At 42.4% G+C, this 23,057-nt stretch overlaps 1 protein-coding gene across 4 annotated transcripts in view; it reads left to right on the top strand.

Moving 5' to 3' along the window:
• Positions 1 to 23,057, top strand: part of dati (zinc finger protein datilografo) — a 72,945-nt gene that overhangs the window by 42,290 nt on the left and 7,598 nt on the right. For 3 of the 4 annotated variants that reach the window (XM_018544179.1, XM_018544177.1, XM_018544176.1), the window contains exons 4-5: positions 11,947 to 12,140; positions 16,121 to 16,150. In XM_018544179.1, coding sequence (XP_018399681.1) covers positions 11,947 to 12,140; positions 16,121 to 16,150 — 224 coding nt within the window. The remainder of the gene's footprint in view (positions 1 to 11,946; positions 12,141 to 16,120; positions 16,151 to 23,057) is intronic. The other variant, XM_018544178.1, reaches the window with a different exon arrangement.

The following is a 23,057-nucleotide window of genomic DNA, read 5'->3' as shown; positions in this document are numbered from 1 at the left end:
CGATTACCGATGACGCGTCCCGCGCGCTATCGCATCGGCCGTCCAATAATCCAATAAAGAGAATGGAAGCTATATAAAATGAGAACCGTCTGCACTGACAGGTCTGGAAAAAAATGCATCTTTAAGTGGAACAAATAGATACCGCCGATGCAGCACCACGATTATCGCGGAAACATTATCATTGCAAAACACGAATCTATATATGACACATTACATTAATGCTTCTTATTGATATTATTAATGACTTAGTAATATTAATCACTCTGTCTGAGATTACGGCATGGATTTAGTTTTTTTTTAATAGATGACTAATTTATTCGTCACGATGCCAAAAGAAGCTTCGATTAAGACTCTATAGAATTTGTCGAATATACGCGGAAAATTTCAACAGTGTACATATTATTTCAATTAAATAAAGAAATGTACGCATCTTTCTTCTCTCGGAAATATACATAATTAATCCGAAGTCGTTAAAGCGCATCGAAGTTTCGCGATAATATATATAGCGCCGATAACATTTTCCATCTCTGCGAAGAAGAGATGCATCTCTTTTATCGGCGCCGAGCGGCTAGGCGATGCTGAGCCTCGGACTGGAAAGATTTACGCGGACCATTTGTATCAGCCGCTCTCGAGGCCGGCGGGTCAAGAATATTGAGCACGGCCGGCCGTAAAATAAGATATAGATTTCCATCTAGTAAACTTTCTACACGGCATGTGTGGGAGGTAAGGCGCGGGACGCCATACGGCATACGAGAACGCGCAGCGGATCTCCGCCGTCTTACGTCGGAAACTTCGGGGCCCGGTCTTGTGTGCGGGCACGATACGTGTCCGCGTTATACACGCTCTACCTATTACACACGTGAGCGTACGTGAACGGCGTACTCGCCGTGTGCGGCTTGGCCGCGCGTAGACCATTTCGACGATGCGCGAGCTTAAGCCTCAACTGAACTCGCTTTCTCGCATAGATTCATTTCTCAACGCGTCATAATATCGTTCCCGTTCTATCCGAGAGATTTTGCACTCTGAAAACACATACACAAGACGATCTTATATCTCGGCAAATTTTTCACTTTTCAATCGAATTTTACCTATAATTAGAGCCATTTGGAATGGCTCGTTATTAATTCAGTTGTACGTCAACCTCATCGAGGAATCAAAGGTCGTTCAACTGGCAACTTGGGGTGGAGAGAGAGAGAGAGAGAGAGAGAGAGAGTATAGCTTCCCAGGATCTTACGAACAAATGGCTCGCGATGAAAAATCGTAAAGACACGAGGGCCATCACGACTTAGCTCTGGCCACTCGACAGGCTGAGCGTTCGTTCTGAGACATTAATTTTTACCCCTTTTTACCCTGGTCTGCCTAATGACTCGAGATTCGCCGTCCTACGACGAGAGAGAGAGGAAAAGAGACAGAAAGAGAAAGAGACGAAGAAAAAAAGGTCTCGACGAAATGCCTGTTAAGCGACGAGAGATTGTCGTTAAGGGAAAGGGGCGATGATCTTGTCCTGCATCCAGAAACGATCGTTAACTATTCTCGGACGGATGCGGATGGGTGAAGGAAGCAAGGAGGCGCCGCGTGTTGTACTCTTCTTCCGGTGTCTTATATAATTCGTCCTCCTTTTTTCCTCTCTCCTTGACTAGAAACGCGGCGACCACTTCAACCCTTCGTTTCCGCGGGACTCTCCCCGCTCGACTCGACTCGTTTTCAACCCCCTTCTCGCCACTGAGAGAAAGAGAGAGAGAGAGAGAACGCCGACATCGTCTCGGCGACAATGGGTCTCATCAGGCATCGGGAATAAATTATGCTCGGCTGAGCCCGCGAGAAAAATTACAGGCCGTCCTGAAATTAGAGCTCGTCGCGCGGTGGCGAAGAAGAAAAGTTGTTCTCAAAGTATTCTGCTCGATGAATTTTTTGTCTGCGGAAGTGGAAACGAAAGCGCACCCGACGACCTCTTAACCAAACCTTAACCTTCGAGTTCCTCTAAATCTACACGACGGAATCTCTTTGAACGCTGATTCTTGAACTCAATGATTCTGGCGTCTGACATTGCGCGACAGAGTAATAATAGAACTATAATCTTATGTCGAACCTAAATGAATAAGTCACGGATAAAATTGAGGAAAGTCTTGCGGAACCTATCGCATTTCAGTATCGCGATTTCGATTATTCCACGTGTCGACCGATCGATTTACGGGATAACCGATCGTAGAAAAAAGGGTTCATCGGCCTCGATGCGAGGAAATAAGCGTGCCACGACGATGAGGAAGGGTTACGGGCCTCAACCGGGTCGGTAACCCCGTGGATGGCCCGAAAAAGCGAAGGCATCGGTCAAAAAAAAAAAAAGGAAATAAAAAATAAGAGGTAAAGAGTTTCGGGCAAGGCAGGTGAACCGCTCCGATCAGAGGGTAGGAGGGCAAAGGCGTGGGAGAGAGAGAGCAAAAGAAAGATAGATAGAGAGAACGGACTACCATATGCCCGAATAATGTTCCACCCGCACACGACCAGACCAACCGGCAACAACAGGAAGTTCGTTGGCATCATCGTCGTCGTAGGAAGAATCGCAGTGCACATTCGAACGGCCTTGTTCGCGAATGTTCAAATCCGCATCGATGACGAACCTCTTCATTGTGAGATGACTTCATTGTAAGATGAATTCGTCAAATGATTTCGCTTTAAAAAATTGCCAATACTTCATAGCGAATTTTTCAAATCATCACCTATACTCCACGTAGCTGTATTAATCGAACAAAGGCTTCAATATTTTGACCTATTGCTCGGGGATATGTCGTGAACTTCCTTTTCATTTTTTCTTAATTTTTAGAATTAGAAAAAAAATGGAGAGTTTAATCAAGATTAAAAGTTAATTACATTGGTATGGAAACGAGGATAAATCACCCAATGTACACGCGGCATGAAACGATAACTGGTCGTGGCGTTCGATGACATTACGAAAGAGAGCTCGTTTCTCGGACGGGAAAAATACAATGTGCCATGGAGCGCGAACGAATCGGCGGAAGCGTAATAACGACACGTATAGGACAAAGTGGAGACTCGGCAGTAATCTTTGTCTCATAAAATTTTCATGGCCGCGTAATACGCCGGCTGACGTTCGGCCGAGCGAATAGGTCGCATTCGGCAAAATAAACGCGCACCTAACCAAGTTACGGGATTATTGATCAACTATTACCACCCTTTACTGTGCCCGGCCGCGATTCCCGAACGCTTGCCCGCGTGCCTTACCCGCATCATCAAACGGAGTATCCGACGCCGGGCCGAGACTGGATTCCCCAAACTCGCTCGCCCGCTTGCCTCAGCTATCGACTCGAAAATTCACTTCGACTCAGCTTGACTGTATACACATGCGAACCTTGAACTTTCGGGCGCCGAGCCTGCACGACGACGTCGGCGGCGATGACGACAAGTTGCAAAATGCAACGGGCATCGCCGACGACGTCATCCCAAGCGTATCGTTACCCTGGCATTGTCTAGATTTGGAATTGAATCTCGGTGCAATCTCGCTTATTTCGGATTTCGCTTATTTCGGGCACTACCAGACACGCGAGAATGATCTCTACGCTTATTTCACGATCACTGCAAACGCACCAATGTTGGTCTTATAATTCCGGTGAATTTAACTTTAGACGATGTGGATATATGGAAAAATAGCAATCCCAGACGAATTTTCATACGTCTATATACAAAGCGAAATCGTAATTGTGCTACTGCAGGCCTCGGATACCTGCAAATTCGTTTCACTCAATACAATGATGTTCGCATGACACGACTCCTGCCGGCTTCGCGACGCCGCTACATATACCGGGCAACCAATCAAACTAGAAACGAGTCTAACTGGATCATCGTACACTTCTCAAGTGCATAATTCATCATGTTATGAGTACCGTACAGCCACTTTCTCCAACGAATAACATAGAATCAAGCATTCAACCCCGAAATACCCTTTCGACAATGATCGTTGACGGTGAGTTTGGAAGAGGCTGTACCGGGGGTGATTTCGCCTAGACTACTGATGATGACTGTACCCCTCGTACGCGGGGGATACACTCACATACCAACGTACCTCTGAACAAACACATACACATACACGAGAGAAATTTCGCACGTACGTACAGCACATTCGCCAGGGGGTAGAAATCATTAAAGGGGCGTGGCGTGCCCGTGGTTGCCCGGATGACGGTCACGTGAACCAAGATGGCCGCCAGCCGGGAGGGCTCCCCTCTTTGCAACAGTCATTTGTTATCGGCCATTTTATTTTAATGATTTCCATGCATGCGTGAAACGCTCGGCTGCATTGCTCGGGAAAGGGATGCATTCTCTCCCTCTCCCTCTCTTTCTTTCTCTCTCGCTCTCATCGTTCTCTCTTGTTCTCTCTCACCCTCTCTCGCTCTCATTCGAATTCTGTGTGCCCGGTAACGTGTTCTCCTAGCGCAATATATGCTATGCCGAACGTAGCACTAACGCCGGTTTCATGGTAATTCCGGACCCTATAAATTTCCAGGCGTATCCACGATAATGCTCCCGCGCGCTCTTCTTTCGATAAATCTGATGGTGCCTCCCGATAATGATTCCCGCGGAAAGTAATTTCATCTGTCCGACGCTGACCACCTCGTGTGTGAGTATCCCTCTAAACGGACACACCTCTCGGTGACAGTTTTCGCGAACGAATTAACATCAAAGGGTCGAATCGGTCATTTAACCGCTTACCGCATTTTAGCACCTCTGTGAAGCTAGCAGCTTATTTTCGGAATATACATATAACTGGTAGAGAGAGAGAGAGTTCTCGTTCTATTCTCTAATATATCTTTTATTTAATTTATAAATTTATAAATTTATTTGATAAATTTTGAAAACTCTTTTTCACGTCTCTTTTATTTGATAAACTTTTAATTGATATTAAATAATAATAATATTTTCATCTTTCAAGATTTGGATTTCTAGTCTTCATTCGCGAGCAATGTAGCTCGAACGATGTATCTTTACATCGATCGGAACGCATCTTGTCGCGAGTTTTCTGAAAATGAAAGAATTCGTTCGGGAATGTCCAAGGGACACTGTCGAGGGAACAGAAGGCGGTTCCGGTATAGCAGTTAATTATACGGCTATATAGCACATTTGATTATTAATGACTGTCACGGGAATAATTATCAAAACACAACGACTCAATTGTTCGGCTCTCGCACTAACCGGGCTAGCAAAACCGTAATTAATGTAGACCAATAAACGCGGCGCGCCCATAACTCGTCTAAATAATTAATTCTCTATTTTTGTTGCGGCGCAAGCCACGCGCAAATGACGTTTACTAGCGCGAATTTACTAGCTTGCGCAGCTAATTTAATAAACGCGCGATAGGAATCCTGAATCATCTCGCGGAACATCCGACAATCGTCTTTGTCACAACGGAAATCTTTTTATATCACCGCGAACGATCGCTTCCTCCATCGACCCGGTGTAGAAAAGCATCAACGATTCCCGGACATGTAAGAAAATTAATGGAGATTGTCACATTACCGTCGTACTTTTAGGCTAAATTTGAAGTTTAATCGCTTTTCGACTCTCGCTTTAGCGAGAGCAGCGCAGATAAACTCGCTTTAATTAGCAACGAACCAAGGCGGGCTACAGACCGCCTTTTCCGAAAATACTTTCTCGTCGAACCAAGGTTAATGCAATCCGCGCCGTATATGAGAAACTTAAATTTTTCAACGACCACTTTGCACTTAACACGCACGAATCTTCTACCATTGATCGTCGTGAATAACGCTACCGCGATGTGGCCCCGAAAGACGTAAAGTATAAAGTTCAGACCGCTGTTGTGTCACGTAACTGCCTCACGTTATTATTGTTTAGCACGTAATTGTTACTCTTACGCATTTCTCTTATCTAACATAATCCTTGAAATCATCATTAATCTTTATTCTAACTTCATCTTAAAGGTAAAGCAAACTCTATCCGCGTTATCTGCATTATCCAATATCCCTTGAAGTGTAATTATGTATCTATTTTATATTACATGTACATAGAAAAATGCTGTTAAACTAACAGAGAGATCTAATATCGCTATAGAATTTTGTTCGAACATCGTATCTATATCTTAACGCAAAGTGTGCTACTTCAAAAGATACGTTGATCAAACGAAAATCGGTTGAAATACACAGATAAGTGAAATAGTTTTATTCACGATTCTTGATAACAATGTGGTAACTGGACATATAGTTTGAGTTTGATACGGCCTCTGAACTTTCGTGATATCTCTACAAGTCAATATCTCTAAGCATTTTTTTACGATTCTTTATTAAGAATTTCATCTATTCTAATTAAATAAGAGAAATCCTATCTTTCGATCAATGCAGATCTTAAATATTTATGTGTAAATTTATATACAATCTAATTCTGCAAATCGCGTGTCGAAATATTCAGGAATCATAATAGTAATCTCATATATTAAATCGATAAGCAATTTATAATTCCTGATGCTAATAAGCATTTCTAAGAATATTAACAATCTGATTTTAATAAGAATCTTAAACCCCTACAAACAATTTATTGCGAAAAGTATTACTTCAATCGAGATTCGAAAAAATATTGCCTCAATCGGGATCTCCATATTCCATGCGAGTATCCTCACCATTCGGCCACTGAGACTTCGTTAATATTTATTGCAATAATCAATAATTAGTAAAAGAATGTTATTCTTGAAAAAAAAAACGTATACTATAAAGAATTGCAATTTATAAATTCCATTTTAACTCTTTTATTTTTCCAATACTATTCGTTTTTGTTTCGCGAATGTTGGAGAATAGGGATGGCATGAAATATTGCGTCGCTCTCGATAATTGCGTAAATTTGTTCTCCGCCTTTCGCCATCACTGTCATCGTCAATTTTTCCCGGGAAACAGTACGTATTCGCCAAAATTGGCACCCCTCTGCACCCGAGTACACGCCAAAATTCGAGGTATCACTCGTGTGGATAGTTCGACGAGTGTCATAGAAGGTCGCAAGAGCGAAAGAGCGGGAGGGTAGAGGTGAAGAGGGTGCAGCAGGAGAGGGGCCATCAGTGAGAACGACGCACGTGCGTGTGAGTGCGTGCAATTTAATGATTTCCAGCCGGAATTTCGATGACGCCGGGAGTACGGGACGAGGGGACCGGGGAAGAGAAAGAGAGGGGGAAGGCGGGAGATGGTGAAACGCGAGGCCGGAAGAGAGAATGAGCGAGCACCGCCGCGAGTTGGTCAGGGCCGGCTCGTTTCCGCTCGCGAATTCCCGTGCGAGGGATGGATGGAGAGAAAGAGGGAAAGACGAGAGAGTGGAACGAAGGAGAGAGATGGAGAGAAAAAGAGAGGGGAACGAGAATGAGACAGAGAGAGAGAGAGAGGGAGAGAGAGAGCTCGAAACAAGAGAAAAGACGCTCGGCCGTGAGCGAGATGGGACGTAAATTTTCTAGCGGTGCGTTCATTTGTTCGTTGAACGAAATGCGAATGCATTATACATGGATTGCAGGGGACATTAATTTTCTGCCGTGGACGTGTAGTGGGCCGCGCGAGCGGCAGGGCGGTAGGGCCGTGCCGGGCCGGGCCGTGGACTGCGAAGGGGGTGGTCGAGTGCGAGGGGGTGGGTGACCATCCACCCGACATATAACATTCACCGAGTGCGAGACCCGGGATGCACGGGTGTACGGGACTATCAGCACACACCAGCGGTCAGACCGAGGTGGTGGAAAGGTGGAAAAGAGGGAGGTGGCGATTCCACGGGCTGTTACGTGCTCACACACGTCCAACCACGTGCGAGCTTTTGCCGGGCTTTCTACCTACTTTTCGCGTGCCCGGTGATTTTGACGAGTGGTGCAGCGAGACATATCGGCACCGCGGAAAAAAAAAAAAGGCGTCAGCAATCTCACAAACGTGGTCGGCGGCGCCTATAACGAACGCGACATCTCGCGAAAAGAGTCGCGGTCGACGTCAAAGGGTCGCTATGCGGCCGGCGAAAGGGCGAACGGGGTGGGAAATCATTGGACGTGCTGTCAGAGGTGTTTGATATTCCGAAAATGATTTGCGCCACCGCTAGAGGTGGAGCGACAATATGAGAGAAAAGAGCGAGGGAGAGAGAGCTAGAGAGGCAAGCAAGCCGAGTGAACGGAGGGAAAGGGAGGGAGAGAGCTCGAGGGTAGTAACCGTACGTCAAAATTAAATGTTGAAATTCGTGTAGAATGTCTGGCGCGATAAATTCGTTCGTGCAACAATGATCACGATTTTTAATGGAATAAAATTGAAATTGTCCGGGCCCCGAAATGACGGATAGAATTTATGGCTCGTACGAAAATGCAACGTGGTAGCAAATATTATATTTTACCTATGGCTGTCCAAGCCAGACATTTCGAAATATTAAAGCGCAAGATATCGAGAGAAAAAAAATGCTCGATTAATTATATGTTTTTTAGCTTATTAATTTAAAATTATAATTTCTCGTAATCGATAACCGCATTATCATTGTGTGATATCATTGTAACGTTTTTGCTCCATCGCATATGAGGATAGATGATGTTCTGGGGTTGAAATTTGAGTCCAATGTCGATTGTCGAGATGAATGCTTGCCGAAGTGCACCGATTCATCAAAAGTTCTTTATAATTCGTAATTCCTGCAGTCGACAAAGGGGTTTCAAAGAGTTGGGGCTAGACCCTTCGACAAGGCAACCTCGAGCGATCCTTGTCCCTCTCCCCCACGTTCTTCCATCTCTTGTCTTTTCGTTTCGCACGCGAGATTTTAAATTTAATCATAACTCTTCGCACAGCTCCGTGCGAGACCACGCGAATTGTTGCAAAATGAGAAGCTATTACATTAAAATGAGGAATTGTATTTCATTGTTATTTTTTACGTAAAATTACGCTACTTCTGATTCGAGATACCGAGGTAATCGTCCTATCTTGCGGAATAGGTAATTATCAATTATCGCTGTTGTCGCTTTTGTTTAATAAATGAACCAAAAACTTAATTATTAACAAAAATTGAGTAACTAGAGATTAATACATAAATTGATACTTTATCAAATTGCGCATTTACGGATTAACGCCTTGGCGAATGACACGGTCGATTAAACGATAAACGAGGTAGAAAAAAATGAATGCCAACTGCACGCTTGAAATATCAATGCTGTGTGTGTGTGTGTGTGTGTGTGTGTTACCGCAATGTCCTTTTTATTTATTTTTTTTTTTTTATTATCGCGCGAGAATGCTCGCCATCGTGTCAGCACAACGTTTATCGCATAATAGTGAATAGGAGAACTGACTGTTTTCGTAGAAACGAATGACCAGCCGGAGTCGTGCGTTCTATGTCATTATTTCCCTTTTATGAACGGGAGAAAGAGAGAGGTGTGCTCACTTTGTAACCCTTCTCACCGCGTTTGTTCCTACCGTCGCTACTTCCGGTAACGTCAAGCACACAAAAAAGGCGAATATTACGTATGTGCGAGCGTACACGTGGGCGAGCTCATCGTTCTACAAATAAATGTTTCAACCAGCAATTAAGCGCCGACAATAAGAAACCACTAGGCTTCCCGCCCGACGCCACTGTTGTTATAGCCGTTGTATTAATACGTTTTTAATTGTAGCGCGACAGAAAACATACGGTCTCGGGCGAAGGAGGGAAAGGCCAAGTGTCCCTTCATAAAAATTCCAATAGCGCCTTTTTTCTAACGTTCTTTTTTTTTTAACAAGACCATCCTTGTTACATAATTAAATATTTTCTTCATGTAAAACGATACTTTGTTTTGACATGCGTAACGTAAAAAGAAGACTTAGTCACTCGTGAACAGACCGTATGTTTCCTGTCGTAATTAATACATATTAATACACCGGCTGTAACATCGGCAAAATCGGAAACGAAGTCTAGCCAAGTTTCTTTTATACATATATACTGATATTGATAAAGAAAAGGGTGCTAAATTTTAATAAATTTTAATCCGTTTGAATAGTGGTAGTTGAATATTTAAACGTAAACATATTTTTATTTAATACAAAAAAATCATCTTATTTATTATTATATCCTTTGTTTGGCAAATATTTATTTCCCGTAAATAAATATTATATTAATACTATTGAAACAAATTATACATATATTAAAATTTAACATTTTTCTCTCAGTATATAAATATTTCATCGGGATTTATAATTTAGTTTGGAAAAGTGATCGATTAAAGTTCGCATTCTAAACAAAGTACTAAAAAGAATTGTAGCATGAGTACGAATATTCGCGGAAGTGGATTATCGTGGAACTTATCATAAATAAGTTAACACAAATATAGCAACTCTCGTTCTACCTCATGTGAAAAGCTTTGTAGATACAAAGGTGTCTTCCTCCCACTGCACTCATTTAAGGTGGGAAATAAATAGAAACGATCAGCTCACTCGTTTCCCCCAGGAAATCGTTTCCTTTAATAACAGACTTACCGCGGTACTATACCGTCATTTTAAAATCCTACTACTTTTATCGTGTATCGCGCACAAGAAGGCTTCCATTATCTTTCGTGGCGCAAAAAAACCGCATGTTTAAAAATGCATCTCGTTGATCGCGTTTTGTTTTTACGCTCGGAAGTTTCAAATGCCAGCACGCGATAAAAGATTGCAGAATCTAATTTTGCTCGCTCGAGTTATTTTTATTAAATCGAACACGGTGAAATTCTCCGATGAATCACGCGACTGAATAAAAGATGAATCCCGTGGAACGACTGAGAGTAAGAGCAAGAGGTAGACGAGAAAGAAAAAGAGAGTGAAAGAGAGGTAGAGAGAGAGAGAGAGAGAGAGCAGAAGGAACAAGTGCCCGGGGTAAAAAGGATTGGGGAAGAATGTCGATATTAATAAAAGTTAAATTGAGCCAATCGCTTGTGGGAATTAGAATCGAGTCCACTCGAGACGAACGGCGAGCCGTGGAGAGGAGAAAAAAAAACGCAATAAAAACGCAGCGGCAGCTGAAGTCTGTCTGCCTCTCGAATGCCGATCGATCGAGGCGATTAAACGATCGAGAGGCTACTTTATCATTATTACGCGGGCGGGAGGGCCGCTTAAATATTCGTATTTTGAAGCAAACGGAAATTTTCCTAAGACCATGCAATAAATAACATCGCACACATTTACATGGGAAATATTTGCGTGTTAGCTATCTCTAATTTGCGCAGTAGCCGGCGCCGTCCGCGCCTTTCTGCCTGTAGAGAGGAAAAAAAATGCGGTATTTTTCTTCCCACGTACTCTTCGATGTAGATGTAGAAACCTGTTGCATGCCGGGTAAAAAAAAAAGTCCCGGAAAAAAAGTCGAGAGTCACTGACCAGCCAATTCACTTCCTAAGCGCGTTTTTCCACATAGCTTCTACCTTTTAAGAGCGAGCCGAGGAGTGAGAGACATACTTGGCGAGCTGACAAACGAGTCATTAATGACGTTTCAATCTCTTCATCAATCTTCGTCGCACCAGACCGCGAGGACAAAGTTAATATTGAATGTACGATACGTTAAACGGATGATACCTACTCTTACACGCCAATCAAAAGTAAACGGTATAAACGGCTTAGGAACATGAATACTTTATGCATGATTACGAATAATAGGAAAGCACTACGCGCGACTACTAGAAATAGGTACAAATATGATAATCCATCGAAATATGAAAATTTATTGTTGAAATAAAACTTTAAAGTTATATTTGTGGGGTAAATATTAAAAGATTAATGAATTCGCCGACACTTACAATATTCATCTTTCGATGGAAGATAAAAATTTGGAATTTCGAACGACGTCTATAGGGGAAAATCGCGTGGCATGACCGGTGCGAATTTCCCGATCGAGCGTGTACGGTGGGCCGTTACGTGTTCCACCGTAACACAATTTACGTATACACGCTCGTGCACAGCCGCACGAAATTCTAATATGCCTTACGGTATCTGATCGCAGGTGAACGACCGTACAAGTGCCATTTACCGGACTGCGGGCGGGCCTTCATCCAACTGTCGAATTTGCAGCAACACCTGAGGAATCACGACGCTCAGGTGGAGCGGGCGAAGAACCGGCCGTTCCACTGCAACATCTGCGGCAAGGGTTTCGCCACGGAGTCCAGCCTCCGTACCCACACGTCGAAGGTCAGTCATGTATGTACCAAATCCGACGTCCAACTCGCAAATTCGCTGATACGCGGTGCCGGTAATTAACCCCGAAGGGATCGGAATTAAAAAAGAAGGAAGGATCGATCGATTTCGGTGTGTAATCGCGCCGTTCATATACTTCCGCTATAATCGCTCTTTTCTCTAACGACCGAAATCTTATATTAACTCTTTCTCGCGCGACACGTTCTCGTTATTCGTATACGCACGCATATGGTGGTGGTGGGTTCACGCTTGCCTCGATACTTTGTACAGATGGATTCCCGTTTAAACGCTCTTTGTCCGCCGTTTCCTTTGTTCCGTTTCGAGGGCTCCCTATATAATCGATGCGAGTCTCAAGCAAGTTAAAACAGTCGTCGTGTGTTGAAGATGCGACGAACATGCGTCGGGCTTAAACGCATACCGGCAAACATCAAGCTTGCGAATAGAAAATTCAGATCCAAGCACGTCCCAACCTAAATAATCGCGCCATGATTCGTAGTTGACTCCTTCTCTTTTGTAGATAGCGTGTATTTATTCTACCAAAATAACAATGTACTATCAAGAGCTTTGGATAGTTCCTCTGGGATCCTTCGCGGGGTGCTTGGGCTTGCTTTTGCCTCTGAATTCTCATACGGCGCTTGTCATCATGAAATCAACATTATACATATATATATATATATATATATATGATCAATCGATTCGAGAAAATCGGAAAAAGATTATCGCTCGAATTTATATAATAACAATTACAGCGATCTTCAAAACAGAGACGACAGGACGAAACTCGAAGAAACCGATTACGCCGAATAATTAACACGTCCTTGGTACGAGTCCGACGAACACACAAATTGTCACGAGGGGCGAGAAGCTCTTTGACACAGTGCGTTACAAGCGACATAGACCGGAAGATTTTCTCATACGAGTCACCGTGAATGAACAATCGTTGTTTACACACGCACGAGCTTTACGGTGGCCAAGGGTGCGTGGCACCGACCGGTTATTAGAGGGACAGAGGTTAACGAAAAAAAAAAAAAAAAAAAAACGCGGTCTGATCTGAGAAAAAGACCATGACCCCCGTGTGCCTGTTAATCGAATTCACCCCTCGCTCGCGTGGAATCGCGGCTCGCAGCGATTACCGGCGGAATCTTGTATCGTGGGGCAGTTTTTTGCCGCCACCGCCCCACCCGGCCGGCAACTGAATTTCTCAACCCTTTCGCCTTCCGCGCCGGGCACATGTCTCAACGAAAAAACGTGGGAAGGCATCTGCTGTCGGCCTGTACGCAAGGCGCTCTTATCCTCTCTACTCCTTTCATTCCTCTTCTCTTCATCTCCTCCTTTTCTTCTTCCTTTCTCTTTGCCACGAGAAGAGACGTCGTTCATCTCATACTTATTCCACAATTTACATCATGTTACGTAACAATTCATAAAATAACGTTTCTATATTAATGCGCTCGCTACGATCGTGAAATACTTTTACTATACGTGTAATTTAACATACAAAACGTAGATCATCATCATCTTTCGAGACGTCCGATTTTCACGAGTCGCGGAATCAGGTGCGGCGCGTCCAGGCTTATGCAAGCTTAATCCGTTCACACGTCAGATGCTCTGGCAATAAATATCGTTCTTTTAACGCCCGGCTTCTCTAATTGAAACCTAATCCACGGCTAAAGCCTTCGGATTATCCTGTTACCATCCCCCGCACGACCCCGATAAATCACCCATGAAATCATGTCGACGGGGCCCCCGCCTCACAGGCCTACCTAATTTTTTTTTCCTTCTAAAAATGCGCAGTTACGAAAGAATGAACTGACGTATAATGACGACCCCATTACTGCCACCGGTTTTTTACGCACCATGCGATAATCCTCGCGCTAATGAGAATATTTTTTTGCAGTCGAGTTATTTGACCCTACATTTTTTATTACGTGTAACGGACGACGGCCTTGATGAGTTTTCCAATGGTAGTAGGACTCACCCTGTGCGAAACCATTCCTGAATAGCTGTCTTATACGCGCGAGATCGATACATCAGATTAAATACTAATACGAAATATGCAGCAACGTATCAAGCAGCCCGCGAGAACGGCGGCGTTGTCCAGACTTATCGGCAAAAACATCAGGATGCACGTAGCTCGCGTTAAACGAGGAAGAAAAACCACGGGAAGCGAGGAGAAGAAATGGAGAAGATGTAGAAGAGAACGGGAAGAAGGGAGAGAAGATCTTACGGCGAGCGCGCGCAGCGGCGAAGTAATTAAAAGCCGCCGGCGCGAGCGCGAGCGCGCGACAGAAACAGAGTACGCGCCCGCTGGAAATAAAACGAAACGAAACAAATGGAGAGCTCGAGCCCATCTTCCGCGGCTAATCGAATTTTCGCCGGGGCAGATTTCTTGAAATTGTTTTCGCTATTTCAGACCGCCTAGCCGCCCGTCTTCTTCGCGCCGGGCTGCTACCACCACCCCCACCCCCTCCACCCCATCTCCCTCTCCTCTCCCGATAGCTAATGGATCGTTGTTTAATAAGAAAAAAAAAAAAGAAGAAGAACCGACGAGAGAAACAGAGAAAGAGAGGAAAAGCAACACACCGGAACACGAGATAGCTCGAAACGCAGAGAAAGCGAGACAACGAAGAAAGAGGAACGGCTCACGGAAGTACGGTGGAGAGTAAGGGGAAATGAAAGAGTTACGCTCCAGGTCGAGGCCTGGCGTGTCGGCGAAACATTATCCCGCTAAGAAAGACAATACACCCGGAGTACAATATTATAATAGGCCGGAGCGTAAATGTATTATAGAGAACGATCGGTAGCCCGGGCATAGAAACTCGTCTATGGTACCTACACATCTCCTCCTCTTTCCCCGCACTTTCCCCACCTCCTTGTCCTTCTTCTCTTCTCTCTCCCGTGTATCCTATTAACTGTTGCCCTCTTCCCGCTCGGCTCGGAACAGGGGCGGATCATCCAACGATATACACTGTCTCGCGATATGTCTCTGCGGTTAATACCCCATGGCTCTCTTAAATTTCGCGTCGCTAAACCGCGTCAAAATTTCTTCCCGAGCTCGTCTCGGATCAAGGTATAAAAAATCGCCCGATTTGGCAATACATTCTCGTGATACGCGAGCTTTTCCTCCCCCTTTTTATCTTTAACACGAGACTTTTGCTTCGCGCGCAAGATCCGTCCAAACGATCTCGACGAGAGACCGTAAATTTGACCGTAAATGAGAATGCAAAATTATAAACGCTTTGCCGAGAGTTTCGCGAATTTGGCCAACCCTGATCTCTTCTCAACCCTTTCTTTCTCCTTCTCGTGGCTCCCAGCCACTTTCACGTGGCGCAGAGTCTTCGTATTTATCCGTAGTTTAGCGGTACAAGGGTTGTGAATGTCGTGCAACACGATACAACCCCCTTTCCTACCACCTCGTCGTGGACCTTCCTCGCATATCTTCCGACCTTCTTCCGACACTCACCTCCGGGGCCTTCCTGTCATCCCTCCGTTCTCCGGACCCTCCTCCACCCCTCTTCTTAATTGCCCCGGCGCGCGGCTCGGTAAAAACTCGTTAGCCATTAGATTTATTTTCTCTCGCCACGGAGATTCATCCCTCTCCCGTTGCTGTACTAAAAACCGCGCGGTGGTTGTATCACGTTTAACGCTACATTTTTTTTGTTTTGTTTTCACATGCGCGATTCTCGTTGACCGCGTACGGATTGATCGCCTGCAATAAATGTAAATCTATTTGCGCGTGGGATGGAGGTGATTTTACTCGTTTATCGCGCCGTATTTTCGCCAACACGGAGCGCTAATTAATTACCGTGCTCGCGGTATTTACGCGATGTTTTTTTAATTTCTTCCCCGCGAGAGCGTGCGCACACGATCGGAACACTCCCGTGAAAGTATGAACACTCCTGAAAATCTAAACCTATGACTGACGATTTAATGGTATCACATTAATTCAAATTGATCTCCATTTCATGCTGGTCTCTTTGTCGCAGTGTTCGAAGTACCCATGGCAACGATTAAAGGTAAAACGATCGGGTCAATATATGGGAAAGCCTATGGGAATTCCTTTCGGCTGTAATTTCAACTCGTTTCGCGGCGCGTTTACATGCGCACTCGTTGCACCTGTAAAATTGTATTATCTCCGATTTTCATTATAATGATCCATTCGCGCGAAACACGCACGCATGTACACATATACGCACATCCTCGACAATCACGTAGTTTTCTCGAAATGCGCGAAATTATGATAGCGTTGTGGCACGAAATTATATAACGGCGCTTCGTATTTTTCGTGCGTCTGATACACGATATCTATTTAATTAACGGCGCGTCACGTGAAACTGTATATTGCACAGAATACAGAGTATCGCGCCGCCTGATTGATCTCGCGTCGCGAAGACTATATGAAACGATTATAATCCGGCTCTTGTTCCTTTTTTTCCTACGTCACGATCATGAGTATGCAATTCATTAATGTCTCATGTCGCGACAATCATAATAGCAACAGTCATGGAGATGTATGATGATGTATCACCAAAGCGTAACATAAACGCTTTCGCCTGTCGATCGCGGCTAATTGCTGCTTCTTAATTTCGGAACGCTCTCCCAATTAAACAAGGTTCGCACCACGCTCCTCTCCCCTCCCTCGGTTTCCCACTACGACCTCTTTCTATTTCTCTCTCTTTTTCGTCGGTAAACATCACCGGTTGGCGAATCTCCAGAAGGACTTTTCACTCTTTGTCTCTTTTGCGGCATTAAAATAGAAAAGTGGGACGGTCTTTCGCGGTATAACCTCACGATTCGCTCTTACGAGATGTTGTATCGTCTCGCGGTTTTTTTCTTTTTTTTTTTTTCGTTTAATCCTTCTCGCTGCAGCAACTTTTGCATTTATTTCAATTTCTTTCACGTACAACGAAAAAAATATCATTGTAACTTTTAAAGCATCTCACATACATTTATGATGATTTTCTTCGATTATTCTTATGATTACTTTGTATAATTTTCATTCTCTGATCGCGCGCGCGCTTTGAACTTTCCTTTTCTCTCACCCCGTGGCATTAATTTTTTCGACCCCGCCTTCGTGACTCTTTCCGTTTCTATTTTTTTCTCTCCATGTTCGATCACCAGCGCGGACACTAATGAAATCATTCCCGTGGCGTTTCCGATAGGGTGGGATTTGTACCCCATTGTACCGACGCCCCTTTACGCGCTCCTTTTTTTCCGCTCGCCTAGTCGAACGCGTTCGGGGGCGATCCGAGTCTCCTATTGGCACAACACGGAGGGTGCTCCGTCGTCAACCCTCGTGGCGTTAGGTAGATTCGCTTTTTTTTCTCCCTCATTCTCGCCTCGCCTCGTTCGTCAGCGACTGATTTTCACGTACGTGTGTTACGCGCGAATTATCAATGCGCGATTCTTGGAAGTGGATTAATAACGCGGGGTGACGATGAAGAACGAGTGACGGGGTGACTAGCGACGCATATTAATTCTTATCGATCGCATACGTTTTTCATATAATTTTTTTGCACGCCCAAAAACGAAATGATCACGAAAGGGATAATAATTCTCATGTAACTATTTGAAAGTCTCTGAACATGATTACATTATCGCGGGAAAATTATTCTTGAGCGAAACAAAAATATAAGAGTTCTCAGAGATACTTTCGATGTCTTTTATACATCGCTTTGGACTTTTGCGTTGTTTGTGTTCTTCTCATCGTTCGACCGAAAGCTCCGAAAGCAGCTATGAGTCAGACGCGAACGGAGAAAGGGAATCAAGAATTTCTGGTGCCTTCCTTATTGGGAGACAAAGCGTTCTCGTCTCGAGAAAATAACGTTCGCGCGAACGAGCGAGCAAGCCGAAGCGAGGGAGAACGTACTCTTTCTTTCGAACGAAAGAGAAAGAAGAGATGAGCAAGCCGGTGAATATCTCTTAGCGGATTCCGCGAGCCGCGCTGGAGCCGAACGAACAGCCGAAGTATCGTACCGAAGGTTGTCTGCCGGCGAGTCTCGCGGCCTCGTCACTGCTAAAAAAGCCAAGGAAAGACGGCGGCGGCGAAGAAAAAAAAAGGAAAGAAGTAACGACGGGAGGGCGGGAGAAAAGAATTGCGCACCGAGCGCAAAACGGCCTTCGGATTTTATCGCCGCTCGAGGAAAAGAGAGGAGCTCGCATATTGTCGATTATCATCCACATTTAGTATGCATTTTTAAATTGTAAATAACTAACAATTCATAAAGCCGTCAAAAGAAATCACAACGTTTAAGAAAAATAACCCAGACAAAGAAAGAATATTATCAAGGGTGTTATATCGGACAGCATATTAATAACGTACTCTGGAGACTAAACACAATTAAAAATCTTACATGAAAATGTCGAGATCGTTATTTTCTTTTAGCTATAAATGATCAAAGTTGGCCAATTTCGTAAAGTTGTTACACACAATTAGATCCATAATTATGTTATGATATTGAAAACGATTATAAATTAACAATACATGTGAATGGATAGACTATGAAAAACTAGAATAAAATTAGCGCGTAATGTGAAAATAAATACATATAATATTTAAATAATTTTTAAGTATTGAGCTTTTTTGCATTTATGCCATTTAATCTTGGAAAGAGAAAATCTTGGAAATAATTTTAAATTTCATTAAGAAAAAATATTTTACAAAAAGAAAATGAATAAAATAATTTTTTAATTTATAAGTAATATTGCATTAAATAATAGTATCGTAATAATTATTTCTTACAATTTTATTTATACCTCCTTATGAATTTTCTTATAAAAATTTTATCACAATTAGTATGTATTTCACTAATGAGATATCAAATATGTTAGTAAATGATTGATATGACAAGCTTTATATATTTTTCGATCGACAAGTGAGTGCATAAAATTTAAAAAATATTACACTAATCCATTTTAGTCTATCCATTTTGAGGCACTGGATCTAAGAGATATCATATTTATTTATAATCTTAAACTGGATACGAACATGTCTACGTATGTAACAATATAATTTTCATAGATCCATTACTTCAAATCAATATAAAATGTGGTTCACTCACCGATACGATGCGCAGCAGCAGAGTTGTAAACTGCATCACGTTGATCTGCAAAATAAAAATATATCCTAATTATAGCTTAAAGCAACTAATATTTCAAGAAATAATTGTTGCGCACATAAAATACGTATAATTATGAACGATTATTTCAAGTTTGAAGTAATAAATTTACCTCAACGTTGTTCCGCCGTCGCCGGATGCCCCCCGGGCCTCCTCCTCCTCTCAGATTTCTTCGTGGCATTCACACTGCATATCCACAAAAACATGATTATAATCGTACGTGCACTAATACTTCTATACGACACTCCCGTGAATTATTTTTCGTCACATTGTTACAAAAAAAAAAAGTAAAATACGAAAAGCGTGCAAACACAATTCGTTCAACATCTCGTTAATAAGAGAAGAATTTTAACGGAGGGAGATTTTAATAGATTTTATTCACATATTAGATAATTGGATGTATTAAATAATTAAATAAATAATTTGAACACCGGAGTTATATACTACGTTATTGGAAAATATTAAAATGCTACAATTTCACTACAGTTAACTACGATTAATTAAATGCGTCGCGATCTATTTGATTTGATTTGATTTTATTCTTTGAGTCGATATACGACGTTCATACTTATTAACGATGCAAAAATCTAATGTTAACAACTTTACATTGCATGATACAATACAATTAAAATTGATAACTATTCATAAGGAACGATCGCGTTTGCTCCTGGTATCTGTCTCGTTGGCGTCTCGAGAAATAATATGTACCGAACGCCCGCGCCGCGGCCGTTACTTGCCGGTGCGACTCTCACCTCGCGGACGTAAACAAAGTCGCGTACACAATAAAACGTACGTTATTCGAAAGAAAATCGACATAAGCCGCGTGATAATTGATATTACTATGAGAAATACAGTGAACTAATTCTATCTCTTGCAAATTAATTATTAATAAACGATATATCACTTGATCACTTCATATTTAATCGCTCGGCTCCGTGCATAACTCCGCGCTCTTGATCCAAAAATAATTAATAGACGAAAAATTTGGATTGCGATGTGAAATATCCGAGATCGAGTAAATTCGAGAATATAATTCGCTTATATATAAAGTATTATAAGATAATAATTTATAGTTTGTACGTTAATTCCTACTGTAGGAAAGCATAGAGTACGTTGACATTTGTTTCGATAAATAGTCATTGCTTTCTTACGAGTCGTTAATTATTATAAGAGTCAGTTGCACGAATTAATAATTGCTAAACATTGACAAGGAGAATGATCGCGGTTCCTCCTAATATTTATCGTTTTCTCGAGAAAATAATATAATAACACTCGCGTTATTGTCTACCGACTCGAATCTCGCGAATGTTGAGTGACAATATTATACAACGCACCATATGCAATCGAAACTAGCGTCGTGTGTCAACCAAAATCACCATTGTCAAATATTTAACATAACATATTATATAATATATAAATGGGCGTCGAATATCCTATTACTCGTACTTCTAATTAATTTTGATAGGGTTTTTAATAGAATTTCTAATTAATTACGATAGATTATTATACTGTACTATTTTACGTTAGTACTGTTTTACATTTTAAAGAACAAAATTTCAATCTCTCGGATAAGATAGTTATAGAAATTAATTTATTATTGTTACTTTTTATCGAAAACTGTTACGATCTGGTCTACTAAAATTGTCCGATTTTGATAAATCATAACCATATTTTAAAAAAATAAATAAATAAAAATAAAATAAATTGTTAAGGAATTAAAATAAAATTACCGCAGAGTAGCGATCAATTTTTTCTTGAATTATTAAAACCAGCAACATCGCTTTCATACAAACTTAAAAATTTAATAATAAAATAACAATATTAAATTAAACATTTCCCTTTTTTGATAATATTATGAAATAAAAATATAAAATAAAAAAAAATACATTTTTTAAATTTAGAATTAACATTAAAATTTAATAATTATTTTTATATGTAGAAATTATTAAATTTTTTTAATTTTTCTTAAAAAAAATTAAAATAAACATACAGCTGTTAAAACGTGGTTAATTTGATGTCAATTGCATATTTACATGTAAGAAGTTAAAAAGAAAAATAAACTGAGTAATAAAAATAAGTATCGTATTAAAATTAATAAATCAATAGTTCGTGTAAATGTAAGCTTAAATAGAGATACATCTTGCGCGATATTATTGGTTAACTTTAATCATTTATAACTCAAATTTTTATACTAAATTTCTTCAATTCTTTTGCGATCTCCGCTATTAAAGTATATTGTCACATAAGGCATCTTCTACATTTAAACGTTGCAAATCAGAGATGATAGTATATTGATTTAGAGGCATAAAAAATGTTCCGTCTTGATTTGTTCTAATAGAGTCGCTCTACTAACAAGATCTCGGCCCTCGATCAAAGATGGTCCCGTCTCTATGAACACAAAATGGCCACATCGCGGCCGACGTCACGCACCGCTACGCGTGTGCTCACACCCACTTCCTTTTTACGCCACTCCCTGACCCGGGCCCGCGTCAGGCCTCGAGGAACGGATAATCTACGACCGGGATCGCCGGGAAAAATCGAGAAACCAATCGGCGATAGGATACGAAAAAATCCGAGAGAATAAACGTGATCGGCCGAGCAGTCGGCCAATAATACGATCAGTGCTCAATGAACAAAGAAACCGATAAAATTTATAATTACCACCTTTTAATCGGAAGACCAAATATTTCGCGGCTAAATTGAGTACCGATATAATTATTTACAGCGCAATGGTAAAAATACCAGACATAGACGTCACTTTGCCGGCCGTTATATTCCCTCGTATTATTCAGCAATTATCAATCATCTCTGATATTGATTAACGCCGCTGGAAATTTATTTATCCAACGAAAACAGAATTATTTGCGAATTTACGAATAATTTCGATGCATACGAATGTTTTCAATCCGCGATGAAAATGAGCACAAAATGAAGAACTCTCTTCCATATTCACCTTCGATATAATCGAAATATTTTGAAATAGAAACGAAAGAGTGCATATAGAATCGATTACGGGAGAATCTCCGCATTTTTGCTGAGGCAAAAATCCTGATGTAATGCAGAAAACCGTCGGCTCTGGCAGATATACAGCCTCGTACTGGGACCAGGAAGCATGGAATTGGGAATGGTATAGTGAGAACGGCGTACAGAGAACCAGCGCACGTATAGCCTCGCGAGAGAGAGATGAATCTGGTCACGGTGGATCATAAAGTCCCTCGGGGATTCGCCCACGCTGCGTCCACTCTCTCGGTCGAGTCGGAGAGAATAAGCTGGAGGAATGAGGAGAGAGAGCAAAAGAGAAAAAAGAACGGAGAAGAGAGAGAGAAAGGAGAGCGGGAAAGATAGGGAAAGAGAAAGAGAAGGGGAGCGACCGTGGCGAACGGGATGGAGAAGAAGGGAAAGAGCGTCAGAGAAGTCGAGGCACTCGCGGCGCAAAAAGCGAGGATGCAGGCAAAAAAGGAAGAGCGCGACGAAGAAACCGGTTTTTTCCAGTTGGGCCAGGTCGGGGCGTCGAACCTAGGGACCGCAGCCTCCCTCCGAGAATAACTTACATGCAGCGGCGGCGGCGGTGGCGGCGGCGGCGGCGGCGGCGGCGGCAGAATGGCCAGCGACGCCGTCCTCGTTGCCGTCTTCTCAACGCACTCGCGGCTGCCCCAGGTTCGGGATAAAAAAGGAGATAGAAGGCATAAGTATGCCGGCGGTCGGCCACCCACTCTCAAGTTTATCGCGGGACAAGAGTGGAGCCGAGCCAAGCGAGAGAAGAAACACACGCGAGATTACGCGTGTTCGCGAACGATGAAACTGA

This window comes from Cyphomyrmex costatus, unplaced genomic scaffold (genome assembly GCF_001594065.2).
Source record: "Cyphomyrmex costatus isolate MS0001 unplaced genomic scaffold, Ccosl1.0 scaffold43, whole genome shotgun sequence".
NCBI classification, from domain to species: domain Eukaryota; kingdom Metazoa; phylum Arthropoda; class Insecta; order Hymenoptera; family Formicidae; genus Cyphomyrmex; species Cyphomyrmex costatus.
The sequence above is the reverse complement of the archived record's forward strand: the minus strand, read 5'-3'. Positions and strand labels throughout refer to the sequence as shown.